Source organism: Protomyctophum parallelum (genome assembly GCF_964188405.1).
Source record: "Protomyctophum parallelum genome assembly, chromosome: 16".
NCBI lineage: Eukaryota > Metazoa > Chordata > Actinopteri > Myctophiformes > Myctophidae > Protomyctophum > Protomyctophum parallelum.
This window is the reverse complement of record NC_139711.1, coordinates 4,448,674-4,462,422: the sequence shown is the minus strand read 5'-3', so window position 1 is coordinate 4,462,422 and position 13,749 is coordinate 4,448,674. Positions and strand designations below refer to the sequence as shown.

Genomic DNA, 13,749 nt, shown 5'->3' with positions numbered 1-13,749 from the left:
AGTAGTATAATAATACATGTTAAAACACCCCGAACGCCCAGGGTTATTTAATCCATTAAATCAGAGCGCCCAGCGATTTATAGCAGCGGAAGCACATTTAGCGACGGACCGGATGCTATCCCGGATGTGGCTGAAGTAGCTTGATGTAGCCAAAACTCTCGATGCGATCGACAACAACGGGAGGTGTGATTAATTCTAACGCAACCATTGACGGGACCGCGATGGGCCGTCTAACACATTTATTAACGTTTTAAGATTTTCGATCTCGTCGGCAAAACATTTCGATGACGTCCCTGCACCGGAAAATAACATTGAGTGTTGCGCGACAGACGGTCCCAGCCTATATGGAGCGATGAGATCGGTTTTGATATCAATAATATCCGTCCTTTTGATCAATCTCCGTCTTGAGCGCTGGGCGTTACTATAGGGCGGAGAATTCCGTCCTGTGCGCTCAGGGTGTTAACCACAAACACCCCTGTTCTAGGGGGGGGGGGGGATAACAGATCTACAACCTCACAACACATTCGCAACTTATAGATCAGCTATTTTTGGTGGGGAAAAAAGAGTGTGTAGAGGGCAAACAAGGAGTGGGCATAGACTAGTATAGAGCCCTTGTCCATACTAGTCTACTCTAGGGTCTTCTATAGGGTTTAAGCGGTTCAATAAATAAAAGTACCTGAGTAGTCCTTTGTGCTCCTGGTGCCACACTTTGATTCTTTCCTCCCATTCATCTTTATTCAGCTTGTGCTGTTCCAAAACCCTGGTGTTAAGGGAGAAGAGAAGAGATGGATCAATCAGGACCATGACAGCCGAGAGAGATCCAGCGAGACTGACCCTGCATGCGGTTAATGCTGATTGTACCGTGCGTGGCATCCATTTGAAGGAGCCTCTCAAAAAGCTCTGTGAAATCCTGAGTGTTCATTTAATTCTCAGAGTCACGGGGTCCGTCGGGTTCCGTTTGCATAACACACTCGATTTAAAGGTGATAGAAGTGATACGACGGCATATATGTATTTTTGTTAAGTATAGCTCTATATTATGCTGGTTGCTATAGAGGTATCTCTTTTGGTAATGTGAACATTTTCAACTATTATACCATTTTGATACAATCAGGAGATATACTGCATACAGGATAAAAAATTGGAGTGACATAATTGGAACGGGAACACAATTGAACATAAATGGCCTTTGGTGGGGTTCTGTCATTTGCGTGGATAAAATTAGCCTCCCGCCCTGAAGATGTATATTTTGATATTTTCTGTTCATTAAAGGTATATTCAGTGATTTCACTTAATTAAAATATAACTTATTTTTTTGTTTTGTTGTGATAATCCTCCCTACTATAGAGTGTGCTGACCATATAAGGAGTTCCTCCCTGTCCCCAGTTAACCCCTGGGGGTCAAATAACCTTAGGTTTCGTTTTTGACTCTCTATGCTGATTGGACGAAAGGCTGGGTCCCACAGCCAAAAACGAAACCTAAGGTTTTTTGAGTGAAATCACTGAATATACCTTTAAAGCTGCTATAAGCAATAATATGTCAAAAATATTAATGACCTTTTAATTTCTTTGGTATTGCCCCCAAAAAGAAGTTGGTCTCATGTGACACATCTAAGGGCCGCAATCTGCATTCAAAGATGTTCCTATAGAAGCTTTGTCATTGGTCGAAAAAAAAAAACCCGTCGCAGTGACTAACCAATCAGGAAGCAGACAGGCAAATCGACCAATGACAAAAGCTTCTAGGAAAATCTTTGAATGCAGATTGCGGCCCCCTACATGTGTCTGCAGCTGACTACTATTTTTGGGAGCGTTCTACCCATTGCTGGCTGTCTGAATACCAACTAAATAAAAAAGGTCATTAAAATGTTGACATATTATTGCTTATAGCAGCTTTAACCCATTCTGAACGGGCACCCATTTTGGTGTCAGCATTATGTTATGCTTTAGCTATTGAAAAATAGCAGATCTACAAGCTCATATCGCGCCACCGAGTGGCGCGATACGAGCTTGTAGGTCTGCTATTTTTGAAAAATCGAAGACACTTTTAGAATCTGATCTCAGGTCAGAATGGGTTAATAATGGAACTGTCAGGATGTAATAGACATTTTTAGAATCTGATCTCAGGTCAGAATGGGTTAAAGAGCAGGACATATACGGGGAGATACCAATGACTGAACCCCATTCTTTTCATCCACTCATACAGTTGCCGGTCAGTTCGGTTCCACTTTTAACACCTACTATTAAACTACACTATACTATTTTTGTGTGTTACTACTTCACACCTCTGTGGCAGCAGCTTCTCCCTGCTGAGGTAGCCGGGGGAATGGTAGTCCTTCCTGAAGGCTCCGTGTTTGGTCTGAACGGCGTACGACGCCAGGAGGACCGCCGTCTCCGGCGGGCAGTAGATGTCGTCGTTCAGAATGCCCTCTTTCACCTGTATGTGATAAAAAAAGGGGGATTGTTTCAGCAAAAGAAGTCCTGATGCAGCGTTATATGCGTGTACATGTGTGTGCGTATATCCCATTCTGACCGGGCACCCATTTTGGTGTTGGCATCATGTCGTGCTTTAGCTATTGAAAAATAGCAGATCTACAAGCTCATATCGCGCCACCGAGTGGCGCGATACGAGCTTGTAGGTCTGCTATTTTTTGAAAAATCGAAGAACGACTGCCATTTTTAGAATCTGATCTCAGGTCAGAATGGGTTCATCAGACCAGTGTGTGTCCGGCGGAAACCTCGTATGAATCTGATCTCAGGTCAGAATGGGATATATAGCACACAGTGTGCTCAGAGCCTCTGCCTGATGGCCTCCAAAGTCTAATATCTCCCCCCGGTCCCATAATAAGGGATATCCCTTTGATTCTAGTGGTTAGGATATTGGACTTGCACGTGCAGAGACCCGAGTTCAAATCCCGGGCGTTATAGTGGCGGCGACACATTGGCGTGTGCGGTGTGACACGGGGGATATTCAGTTTCAGCTTCCACGGCTCAGATGGTTTACGATGTGCCTTTATCCATGAGGCGCTTTAGATTGTTGGGTTCGAGCGTCACTTTCGACACTTCGACATTAACGGCTAGGTGTGCTGCCATGCTCATTTCAGCACGGCTGGAGAGCCTATTTCAACCAATTGCTTGGCCAGAAGAACTATACCTGTATTAACATAAATATTACATTCCACTTTTGTCTTTTTGAGTGGTGCAACCACTACGGAGCTTTGTGTGTCTCTGAGTCTGTCTGTCTGTCTGTCCCTGGCTAGCTGGCTGTGTCTCACTGTTGCACAGCCTAACACACACACACACACACACACACACACACACACACACACACACATACACACACACACACACACACACACACACACACACACACACACACCGTATATGATGATTTCGGGTGTGACAGTACAGTACAGTGACAGTACAGTAGCCGACTGTCTCTGCACTAATCCATGGCCATGTGTGTGTGTGTGTGTGTGTGTGTGTGTGTGTGTGTGTGTGTGTGTGTGTGTGTGTGTGTGTGTGTGTGTGTACACTATGATAATCGCGTGGACACTATGCGTGGACACTATGATAATCTGACCTGTATACAATTTCAGCAACACATCAATGACTACGTTAATTCACACCTTGTTACATAATAGACATTCAAAGGGGAATGTAACACACCTACATAATTATATAATTTCCCTGTAGCACATGAACCTCCTCTTCCTGTAGCTCCTGTTTCTATAGCCTGCAGGTTGTATGCACATTGTACCCTCCCAGGGAGCTGCAGTGTTCCTCAAGGAAAAGCATTTGTTTTATACAATAACACATATTGCATTCATCTCTCGTAACGTATACAGTATATAGTGGCAGTGAATCTGCAATGAATGAAATTGACTCTGTCATATACAGCATCATGGCTTCTAAAAGTCAAAATGACGCTTCATTTTCCAAAAACTATATATGAACATATTTTCTTTTAGGTCACCGTGACCTTGACCTCCTATACTTCCAATCAGTTAATTATTTATATTTATGTGTCTGACCTGACCTGTACGCAAAACTAGATCACACTTGCCAGTGCGGCAAATGAAATTCTGGGGCAAATTATTCTGTGACAATATAGCAGTGACAGCACATGGATATCACAGCAGATCTGTATATAAGCTCTGTAAGGTATATATATATATATATACCAGATATTATTGACCCCTGGGAGACTCCTGTCAGTCGAGTAGGGTGGTTACAATCTGTGTGCATCCTCTTCCTCACTCATATCATACTGGCGGTCTGGCTTTGTTTAGCTCACTGAAAGGCATACAGTACCATTGCTCTCAGTCCCGTGAGTCTGTGTCCGTCCGCACGTCTCTCTGAGCAGCTAATCTCTGGCACCACTCGAGATCAGCCACTTAAACCCATTCTGACCTGAGATCAGATTCATACGAGGTTTTCCGCCGGACACACGCTGGCCTGACGAACCCATTCTGACCTGAGATCAGATTCTAAAAAATGTCAGTCGTTCTTCGATTTTTCAAAAATAGCAGACCTACAAGCTCGTATCGCGCCACTCGGTGGCGCGATATGAGCTTGTAGATCTGCTATTTTTAAATAGCTAAAGCACAACATGATGCCGACACCAAAATGGGTGCCCGGTCAGAATGGGTTAAACCCAGCGGTTCCCAAAGTGGGGTCCGGGGACCCCCAGGGGTACTTGAGGGAGTTCCAGGGGGGACCCTGCAGCTAAATGATAATTTGTAACCAAATGGACCCTTATGGGTCTGTAACTCAGAGAGTGTACAAAATGGAACCAAATGGACCCAAATTAAGAGTGGTTTTACAATATAAATTGAGGTACCAGAGATAGAAATGCCATTACATCGGGGGTCCGTATAGCATAATGCGTGTGAAACTGGGGGTCCTTGAAATTAATATGTTTCGGAATCACTGCTAGAGCCGTAAAGATCCTCCCTTATCGGGGTCACTGGCACATGTTTTCAAATGAAGGGGGTCCGTGGCCTAATAAATGTTGATTTGGGGGTCCTTGACACAAAAAAGTTTGGGAACCTGTTACGGACCGTACGGTCCTTGTGATTATTTGATATTTGTTTAAGTATAATTATTATTTATGGTGACTATTATGATTAAATTAGGATAATAATTCTAAGTTTGGGAAATGTATTGTGTTTTATGACATGTGACAAGTTGTGTTTCTTCTGTTTGTGAATGAGGTGCTGAGAACATGAGACTGTTGGCTACAGTACTCAAGTGAATACATATACAGACATGGCTGTGAGTGACAGGTCCCTGATTGGACCTGCCCCTCTCTTCCTTATTGGTTCTCCCCGACAACACCAGTTTCCTGTTGGCTGGGCACTCTTCCTGTTGCTCTATAAAAGCTCAGTTGAACTTGGACTTCACCAGGGGACGACAGCATGTTTGCAGCAGAGACTCGATCCCTCTAGTCCTCCGCCCATTTGCCTGCCATTTTTGTTTAGTTTGTTCTGTGTTAGGTGTTCTGTTCATTCTGCCGTAAGTTGCAGATGTTTGCTTTTGTTTATAATCATTGTTGTTCTTATAAAACTGTACATTATTATTTGTTATTGCTAAATATGAAGCCTGGTTCCTACTCCACCATGTAGGGGTGCCAGGTAGTTTTATTTTGCTAAGTTATTGTATCTTTTGGTTAGTTAGGTTAGTTAGGGATTTAGAATTGTATTTTTGTTTAACTCTTTGTTAGGGCCTTTAGTTAGGGGTAAGCTTTAGATTTTTAGTTAGATCCGTTTTCTTAGAATAGAACCTGCACCTTGAAGCCAATTAGAGAGTTGTGAACCAAAGAACAAGAAAATGTAACCTTTGTCTCTGCTAATGAACAAAAAAGAACTATAGGCATGCATGGGCATAATCAACTGTAGCTGATGTTTTTCTTTCTTTTCGTTACAAATCATTCCAATTTGAATGATTTTACATAGGCGGCAGGCCTACTAATATTCTCATATATCCTCTTCTGCCAGAAGTAGGCTACAAAGTATAGCCTACATAAGCATGAGATTCATAGTTTGCAGATCTTAAAACTCACAACGAGGGGCGGCATGATGCATTGTGAATTTATGAGTTTGACTTTGGAGATTGAATATATATTCGCTGGTGCGCAACACCTCTGAATGTCAGATAATTGCTCGTTTAGATTGATTCAGTGAAACAGTTGGAACAGTGAAAACAGGCCGTTTATAGAGGAATATGGACAGTAAATAATGTGTTTATCCTACCTGGGGTCTCTCAATGCAAAGCCGTTTTGAAGTTAACGAGAAGTTGAAGTGAAGCACTTTGATGAGTGTGCACTGCAGTCAGACCTGCCTGAGAGGAATGGACGGACAGACAGGCAGTGGCTGTGCTGCCTATCTTGTATAGCCTATACTAATCTATTCTACACTACACCATTTAATAGTAGCAATAAAGATCACCCGTTTTTTTCTTGTCTTTCCAGATTGGTAATCACCATAATTTATAGGCTATATCTGTTCTGCTGCAGATCGGCTATTTTCGGAGAAGAGATTTATAGACATTTAGGCCTATTTGCAAATAATAATAAAATAGCTGTGAGTGATACTGGAGGGCATGGAAAGCCTGGTGACGTGAGGTTAGTTTGGAGGGGGGCGAGGGGACTATTGCATCACCGTTTCAGCAAATTTGCGGTATTGTATGGAGACGACAAAGTCTCCAAACTTTCCCACTCTGGAAGGTGGTTTCAAAATTAGCCGGTTAAGGGCCGATTCATACTCCTATTTTACCGCTGTTTCGGCGCTGTAGTGCCGAAATGATTTCGGCTCGTCAGAAATTCTCAGTAGCACCGAAGAGCCGACTTTAGGACGGTACCCCCCCCCCCCCCCCCCCGAACCTCAAATGACGTCAAATTGTAGGCCCTACAGAGCCGAACCGACTTTTATTCGGCTCTAAAATAGGAGTATGAATCGGCCCTTGTGTGACAAAATGGCCAGATCGGCTAAATACTTGACCGAGTGACGCAGAATGCGTCCTCGTCTGGACAGCACCGTAGTTGACTGGGGTCCCCCTGGGCTCCATACTCGATACTCTTTTTTTTTTTTTAGCCGATCTGTTGTTGTGTACTTGTAGATCTGTTATTTCCGTCAAGCATTCACCCCAGAATATAAGGGATCGCTATAGCGTCCATGTGTTTCACACCTCCACCACTAACCTGCAGGAAGAAGAGTCGCTGAGTCGCCTCCTGGATCAGCTCCTCCGCCACCTCCTCCGGGTAAAACTTGCCCCTGAACTTAATGAGTAGAGGGTTCTCCCGCTTGATATCCTGTGCCGTCACCTGGTTGGTCCCCCCCGGTCGCATTAGGAGAACACATGAGAGTATAGGGCAGTGGGCTAATTAGCCTCGGAGGAGAGTGACACCAGAACACATGAGCGACTCACAATCAAAATCACAACAATCCATATGACGTCGGCAAAATGCAACTGTGTCCCACCACGCAAAACTCCGGGGATTATGAACGTACGTGACATAAAGGTCTCCATGGAGAGTGTTTCTCTTTCTCACCCTCTTGTTGAGCTTCAGCCAGGTGCAGAAGCCCTTGCTGTCCTGATACTGCAGGCCGAAGAACCAGGTCTCCCTCAGCCCGATGGTCTTTACGATCTGAACGCATTGGACGACGCTCATGATTTTAAATATGTTAACAAGAGCTTTGTCTCTGTGTTCTGCATTGGTGCATAACAGGAAAGGTGCATGGGCGCCAAAACATTTTGACCACAAGGGAAAACTGGGCACCTGTAGGAAGAGTGGGGCAGTGGGCACTGGGGAAATGTGGGCACAAAAACAGAGTGCACCCGCACCTCAGAAGAGTAGGCATTGTAGGGAAATGTGGGCACCAAAACAGAGTGCCCACCTTTCCCCGTATACTTCTACAACAATTCAGTGACTATCTCAAAGTCACACTGTAAATTAACACTGTTATTTCTTAATCTTAATATAATTCTTCACTGGCATACAAAGACCACTACTATAGAGTATTTGCTGATGTCTGCCCTAAATAATACATTCCACCGGCCGGGGCTCCGCCTAGAAATGGTCTGATTGCCATTTTTGGACTATTTTAACCTGACCTGAGATCAGATTCATACGAGGTTTCCACTGGACACACACTGGTCTGATTAAACCCATTCTGACCTGAGATCAGATTCTAAAAATGTCAGTCGTTCTTCGATTTTTTTCAAAAATAGCAGACCTACAAGCTCGTATCGCGCCACTCGGTGGCGCGATATGAGCTTGTAGATCTGCTATTTTTAAATAGCTAAAGCATAACATGATGCCCAACACCAAAATGGGTGCCCGGTCAGAATGGGTTAAACAAAACTTCCCGGCTGAGGATGTTCAGATGTATATGACGGTGGTTTAATAGCTGAACTATTCCTGTATAGCAAGTGATACAATCTGTTTGAGAACGATGTGATGTGATCTTATTACCTTTATACTTTTACTTTTATTTTATTTCCTTGCGTGTCTGTTTTGGTCCTGTATTTCAGTGGGGTGTTCTTAATGTATTGTATGCCAATGTGTAGTTAGTGGTCTGTGCGTGTGTGTGTGTGTGTGTGTGTGTGTGTGTGTGTGTGTGTGTGTGTGTGTGTGTGTGTGTGTGTGTGTGTGTGTGTGTGTGTGCGTGTGCGTGTGCGTGTGCGTGTGCGCGTGCCGTGTGCGTGTGTGTATCTTGTTGTGTGTCGAAAAAAACAATAAAAACTATAATTATAAATAACACAGGAAGTGCTTTGGGAGACCACATAGTAAATGTGTTTTTCCTTCTTTCTGGAAATGGAACAAAGCCACTAGCAAAAAGAAGCTATATGAACAGAATGACCTGCACATGACTTCAAGCACTTCCCAAGTAGCATTTGTCACTCACTAACCAAGGTAGATTATGTATAGTACATGGGTAACAAGACTACTCGCCCCGTTTCTGTTTTCCTCCCAGAATTTTCCCCAGTGAGGGGTGGGAGAGGCTGGACAGCAGACGGCTGGACTTTGAATTTCTCTAACTATAAAAGTACAAATATAATTTATGAAAAGCTACTACAGTGAAGTCTGTTCACAGAAGTTGTTGTAGGATATGTGGGGATTACCTTACATATACTAAATAATACTAAATTGTTTATAGGTTCAATATAAGTCAAATAATATAGCCTTTCCACAGGAGTATCTTTTTATATTTTTTTAGTCTGTGAGAGGGGAGTGGGCAGTGTATACCTGGTCAAAGAGCTGCTTGCCGGTTGTGCTGGGCAGGATGGCAAATTCCAGCTCTGCATCCATGGTGGTGACTCGGACATTGATCTGTGGAAGAGAAACGGGACAGGAGAGTGACAATATGAGGGGTCGTTCATCTGTGTCACTGAGAGGTCACATTATGTCACATGTTATCAGACTGACGGCCCAAATTAGATTATTGGCCTATCCAGATCGGCTTCATACTTTCATAGCTCATAGTTGGTTTAATCAAGTCAAGATGACAGTCAGTCCTAAAGATCAGATTTGCGAAACAAATCAGATTTCCCTGCGGTCTGAACAAAGCCTTATTATGAGACATTAAGATCAAAAGCAGAATGGAAGAGTACACTAACATTGTTCATTCATTGTGTTGCTTCTTTGAAATGATTGTAAATGCATGGGGATCGGTTCTCGGGTAAAGCAAAAGACCAAGGAGAAATACAATGTGTTTTCTTACATTCTTCTGTTCAACCAGCAGCATCCAATCACAAGAGGTTGGTGGGGACTACAGTCAAAACATGAAGCCGATATTGTGATTTAGTCTTTGACAGAAAAGTGACAACGAGGTCAATTTCATGAGGCACATGATTCAGCGTTAACGTAAGCATGAAGGCACACAACTAATTAGGGATATAGCCAGGGTCGGTATGCATGTGATCACATTACGTTAGAATATTTCACCATCAAATAAAGTCAAGCAGGTGGAGGAGAGATCGTATGCTTTACATCATTAATTCCATCCCAAATAGTTTGAAAGCTAATGTGTTAATAATGAAAAGTATAAAATATATATCAAATAAATTCAATAATATAACAATAAATCCTGCAGTTGGCTGAGTGTGCCACTTGCACATGACATAATTGTTTTTTTTTTTGCTCTATGCAGCTAAGGGGATTTGTTTTTCCTTTATTTTTAAATTACGTAACAATGTAACTAGCTCTTGGGAAATCTAGGACACGAATGCAACAAATACAGAACAGCTGACGACAGGGCATAAAGTGATAGCCACAGGCACTCTGTGCCAAGAAACAACAAGCCATATTGCAGGATAACACGAAACTGTTTAACCACTTAATCCGTTTTTTTTAATATATATATATATACCAAAACACACATCGTGTCGCACATGGCAGCATATTGCGAGCTTGTAGATCTGCTATTTATTTTTTTATTAAATTTTTCTTTTTTTGGGGGGGAAGGGGCTGGCGGGGGGGGGGGGGGGGGGGGGAGTTCCTGAAACATTTTGCCTAGAGTTAACGTGGTTAAACACAGAAGAGGGAAAAAGTCCTCAATCTCACACAGAATTCTACGCCTGTAAATCAAAGCTTGTCAACACGTCAAAGACAGTTATATATGGTGAGATTAAAATCAGTGTAATGAAAAGCAGCTACTTACAGCAGACATTTGTATTTCTTTCCTGTTTTATCTGTTATTTCTTCCTTGAGAGAGTCGTTCACAGACCCAGTAACCTTTTCTCCACGGAGTCATATGAAAGTGCTTGCAATACCTACTGGGATTAGAAGACTGAATTAAAATGGACCATTGTATTGTTCAGAAGACTTTCTCTTGGTTAATCCCACACCAAGCCGCATGTATGTCACAAGAGCGAGACATGGTCTGATCCGAGACCAGATTGCCCATCACGTTTCTCAGATCACGTGAGTTTATTACTGACCCTGGATCGGTTTTCCTACTCTTGGAGGCAGTTTGTACATATGTGGAAAAAATGTAGGCCTACCTCATAGCTAAACCCCCATTCCAGAAGCAGTTAAGGATGCTACAACAAATGTATTATTATTATTATTACGTTATAATAATAATAATAATAATAATAATTTTACCCCAATGTATTTGTTATGCCCATTGATACCTCCCACTGATTGCCACTGCATGCTGTTGTACCCTACTGGCTCACCTGCCAGTGAGCATAGCCCCTGCTGGGAGGATGTAGCACCTCTGTTCTACTCCTCCCATGCATTCAACAATCATAATCAACACTCCTCGCTGGCAGGTGCAGCTCCGGCCTGTAGAAGTATATAGGCTACACACATGACAGTCAACCGCTTCAATGGTATCCTGTCCATTATAGGTGCTTCCATTCAAGAAACGGATCAAATTGTCTCTCTTTATCTTGTACCTAACATAACTACTATATTACACTGAGCACGCACGCACGCACGCACGCACACGCACACACGCACACACGGAGGGACACAGACAGCCGAAACTGTCGAATTATTATCTCCACCAGGCAGAGATGTTGCAGTCTGCTGTGCTGTGCTGTGTGTGTGTGTGTGTGTGAGGGTGTGTGTGTGTGTGTGTGTGTGTGTGTGTGTGTGCGTGTGTGTGTGTGTGTGTGTGTGTGTGTGTGTGTGCGTGTGCGTGTGCGTGTGTGTGTGTGTGTGTGTGTGTGTGTGTGTGTGTGAGAGCTGTGTCCTCATTGCAATGCCATGTTAGTCCTGATGAAAAATGTCACTACTTTTGGATGTGTTGTTCACGGTCCAAATATTGGTCTCCATATATCCTGTCTACTCTGGTTTCATTCTAATGAAAGTCCTTTGTTTTAGCCCCCCCCCCCCCCCCCCCTCCCCCCCACACTTTTGGTACCCTCTCTGCGTTTAAGGCTAGACTAAAAACCCTCCTTTGTGATAAAGTCTCATAACAGTTACACTGTACCTCTCTCCCGCCCCCTCTCTCGTCCTCCTTCTGCATGACTGCATTCCCTCCTCCTCCTCCTCTCAATCTCCGCCCTCTCTCTTTCCTCTCTAGCCCAATCTGAACGGGCACCCATTTTGGTGTCAGCATCATGTTATGCTTTAGCTATTTAAAAATAGCAGATCTACAAGCTCATATCGCGCCACCGAGTGGCGCGATACGAGCTTGTAGGTCTGCTATTTTTTGAAAAATCGAAGAGCGACTGACATTTTTAGAATCTGATCTCAGGTCAGAATGGATTGATCAGACCAGTGTGTGTCCGGTGGAAACCTCGTATAAATCTGATCTCAGGTCAGAATGGGCTAGTACCTCTACCTTTCCCTGTCCTTTTTCACTGATGTTTCGGCTCTCCCTATATAGTCTCTCATGATACATTCAGAAGTAGAGCAATAACTGCATTAAAATCAGCATCTAACGGACATTGTCTCTCCATCTTGGCCAAACAGAGTCAATACTCTGTGAATCTAATGCAAAGCTAAAGAAGACTTTGATGGTAGGTGACTTTGAAGTTCTCTTTATACACTGGCTGGCTGGGGCACGTTTGTTCAATGTCCTTGTGATGACATGGAATATCCCTAATAAGATCGTTAAAATGAAGCTATACAGACCTGGTGGTACAATAAATGAGTTTGGTTGTTCCATAACCTGCACTTGAACCCTATAGCAGCATCCCCATTCTGGGGATCGAGGACCTTTGTCAAAAATAGCAGATCTGCAACCTTTCAACACAATGCGTTGTGAGCTTGTAGAATAGATCAACTATCGTTGGCGATCAAGTCGGAGTAAAGGGGGAGAAAGAGCGTCAAGAACGGAACCGACCTTGGTAAATGAAGTAGCCTATTAGTTTACTCTAGGGGGTTTAAGTGGTTAAACTCTATCCAGGGATACTTCTCCCTGCTCAGAGAGAGAGAGGGTACCACATAATTCTGCAGCAGTTATTGTCAAATGGGTTACCTGCAAACCTTAAAGAGGTAAACACCATGTTCAAGGCAGATGGCTGCACACCCTAGACTAGAGAGCTTGGTTCCGCTTATAAGGGTTGTTTTAAAAGGGTTGTTTTTCCTTGTCGTCACATTGCAAAAGGAATGCATGCACATGTTTTTTTTTTGGGGGTGGGGGGTAGGGTCTTTGTGTCTTAGACTCGAGTTAGACAACTCTGTCAAGGGGCATAGCTCACTCCATCTTTCTGTCTTTCTTTCATTTCAATTCAAAAGGTTCGAGCACATGCTTTTGATTGAATGCAGCAATGGGAAGAAAGGGAGAAATAAGCACTTTGGTCATTTACTGTGACAGTGCGTGTCGATGTGAAACAGACGTTTTGGCACATCAAGAACGATATTCACACTTCACGGTCACACACATCGATGCTTCACACGGACATGCACGCGCGGACGTGGGCTATACGCTGATGTCCACTATTGCATCACACTTGCATAATTCTTTTGAAAGTTCCAAAAACAAATACAGTGTTGGGTTTGTTGTCATTCCAGTCTGGCTGTGGCCAGGGACTGGAACATATTGATATCCTGACAGAGAAATGTTGTTGTTACCTATTGGCCGACCCCTTGGTTTATGTTTTACTTCATTTATGCTCAAGAGGCACTGAGGTTACTCTAATTCAGTGGTCAGCAAACAATATACAAACAACAGGAAACATTAATAAGACGAACATATACAGGATATGAAAATAGCAACTTATCCAAACAACTAAATACTAATATACTACAATTTGGTACATAGTCTTTTTTTTATTGGTCTAAAATATTGTCT

At 43.2% G+C, this 13,749-nt stretch overlaps 1 protein-coding gene across 1 annotated transcript in view; it reads right to left on the bottom strand.

Moving 5' to 3' along the window:
- The window catches only part of LOC310873266 (moesin-like), a gene marked incomplete at its 3' end in the record, with an annotated part of 31,388 nt that extends 20,612 nt beyond the window's left edge, over positions 1-10,776 (bottom strand). Inside the window, exons 1-7 of the mRNA XM_083785601.1 lie at positions 10,660-10,776; positions 9,721-9,768; positions 9,246-9,329; positions 7,548-7,643; positions 7,197-7,319; positions 2,281-2,432; positions 677-760 (exon numbers count right to left, since the gene is read on the bottom strand). Coding sequence (XP_083641727.1) covers positions 677-760; positions 2,281-2,432; positions 7,197-7,319; positions 7,548-7,643; positions 9,246-9,329; positions 9,721-9,768; positions 10,660-10,668 — 596 coding nt within the window. The 5' untranslated portion in view covers positions 10,669-10,776. The remainder of the gene's footprint in view (positions 1-676; positions 761-2,280; positions 2,433-7,196; positions 7,320-7,547; positions 7,644-9,245; positions 9,330-9,720; positions 9,769-10,659) is intronic.
- Positions 10,777-13,749: the final 2,973 nt, after the last annotated feature.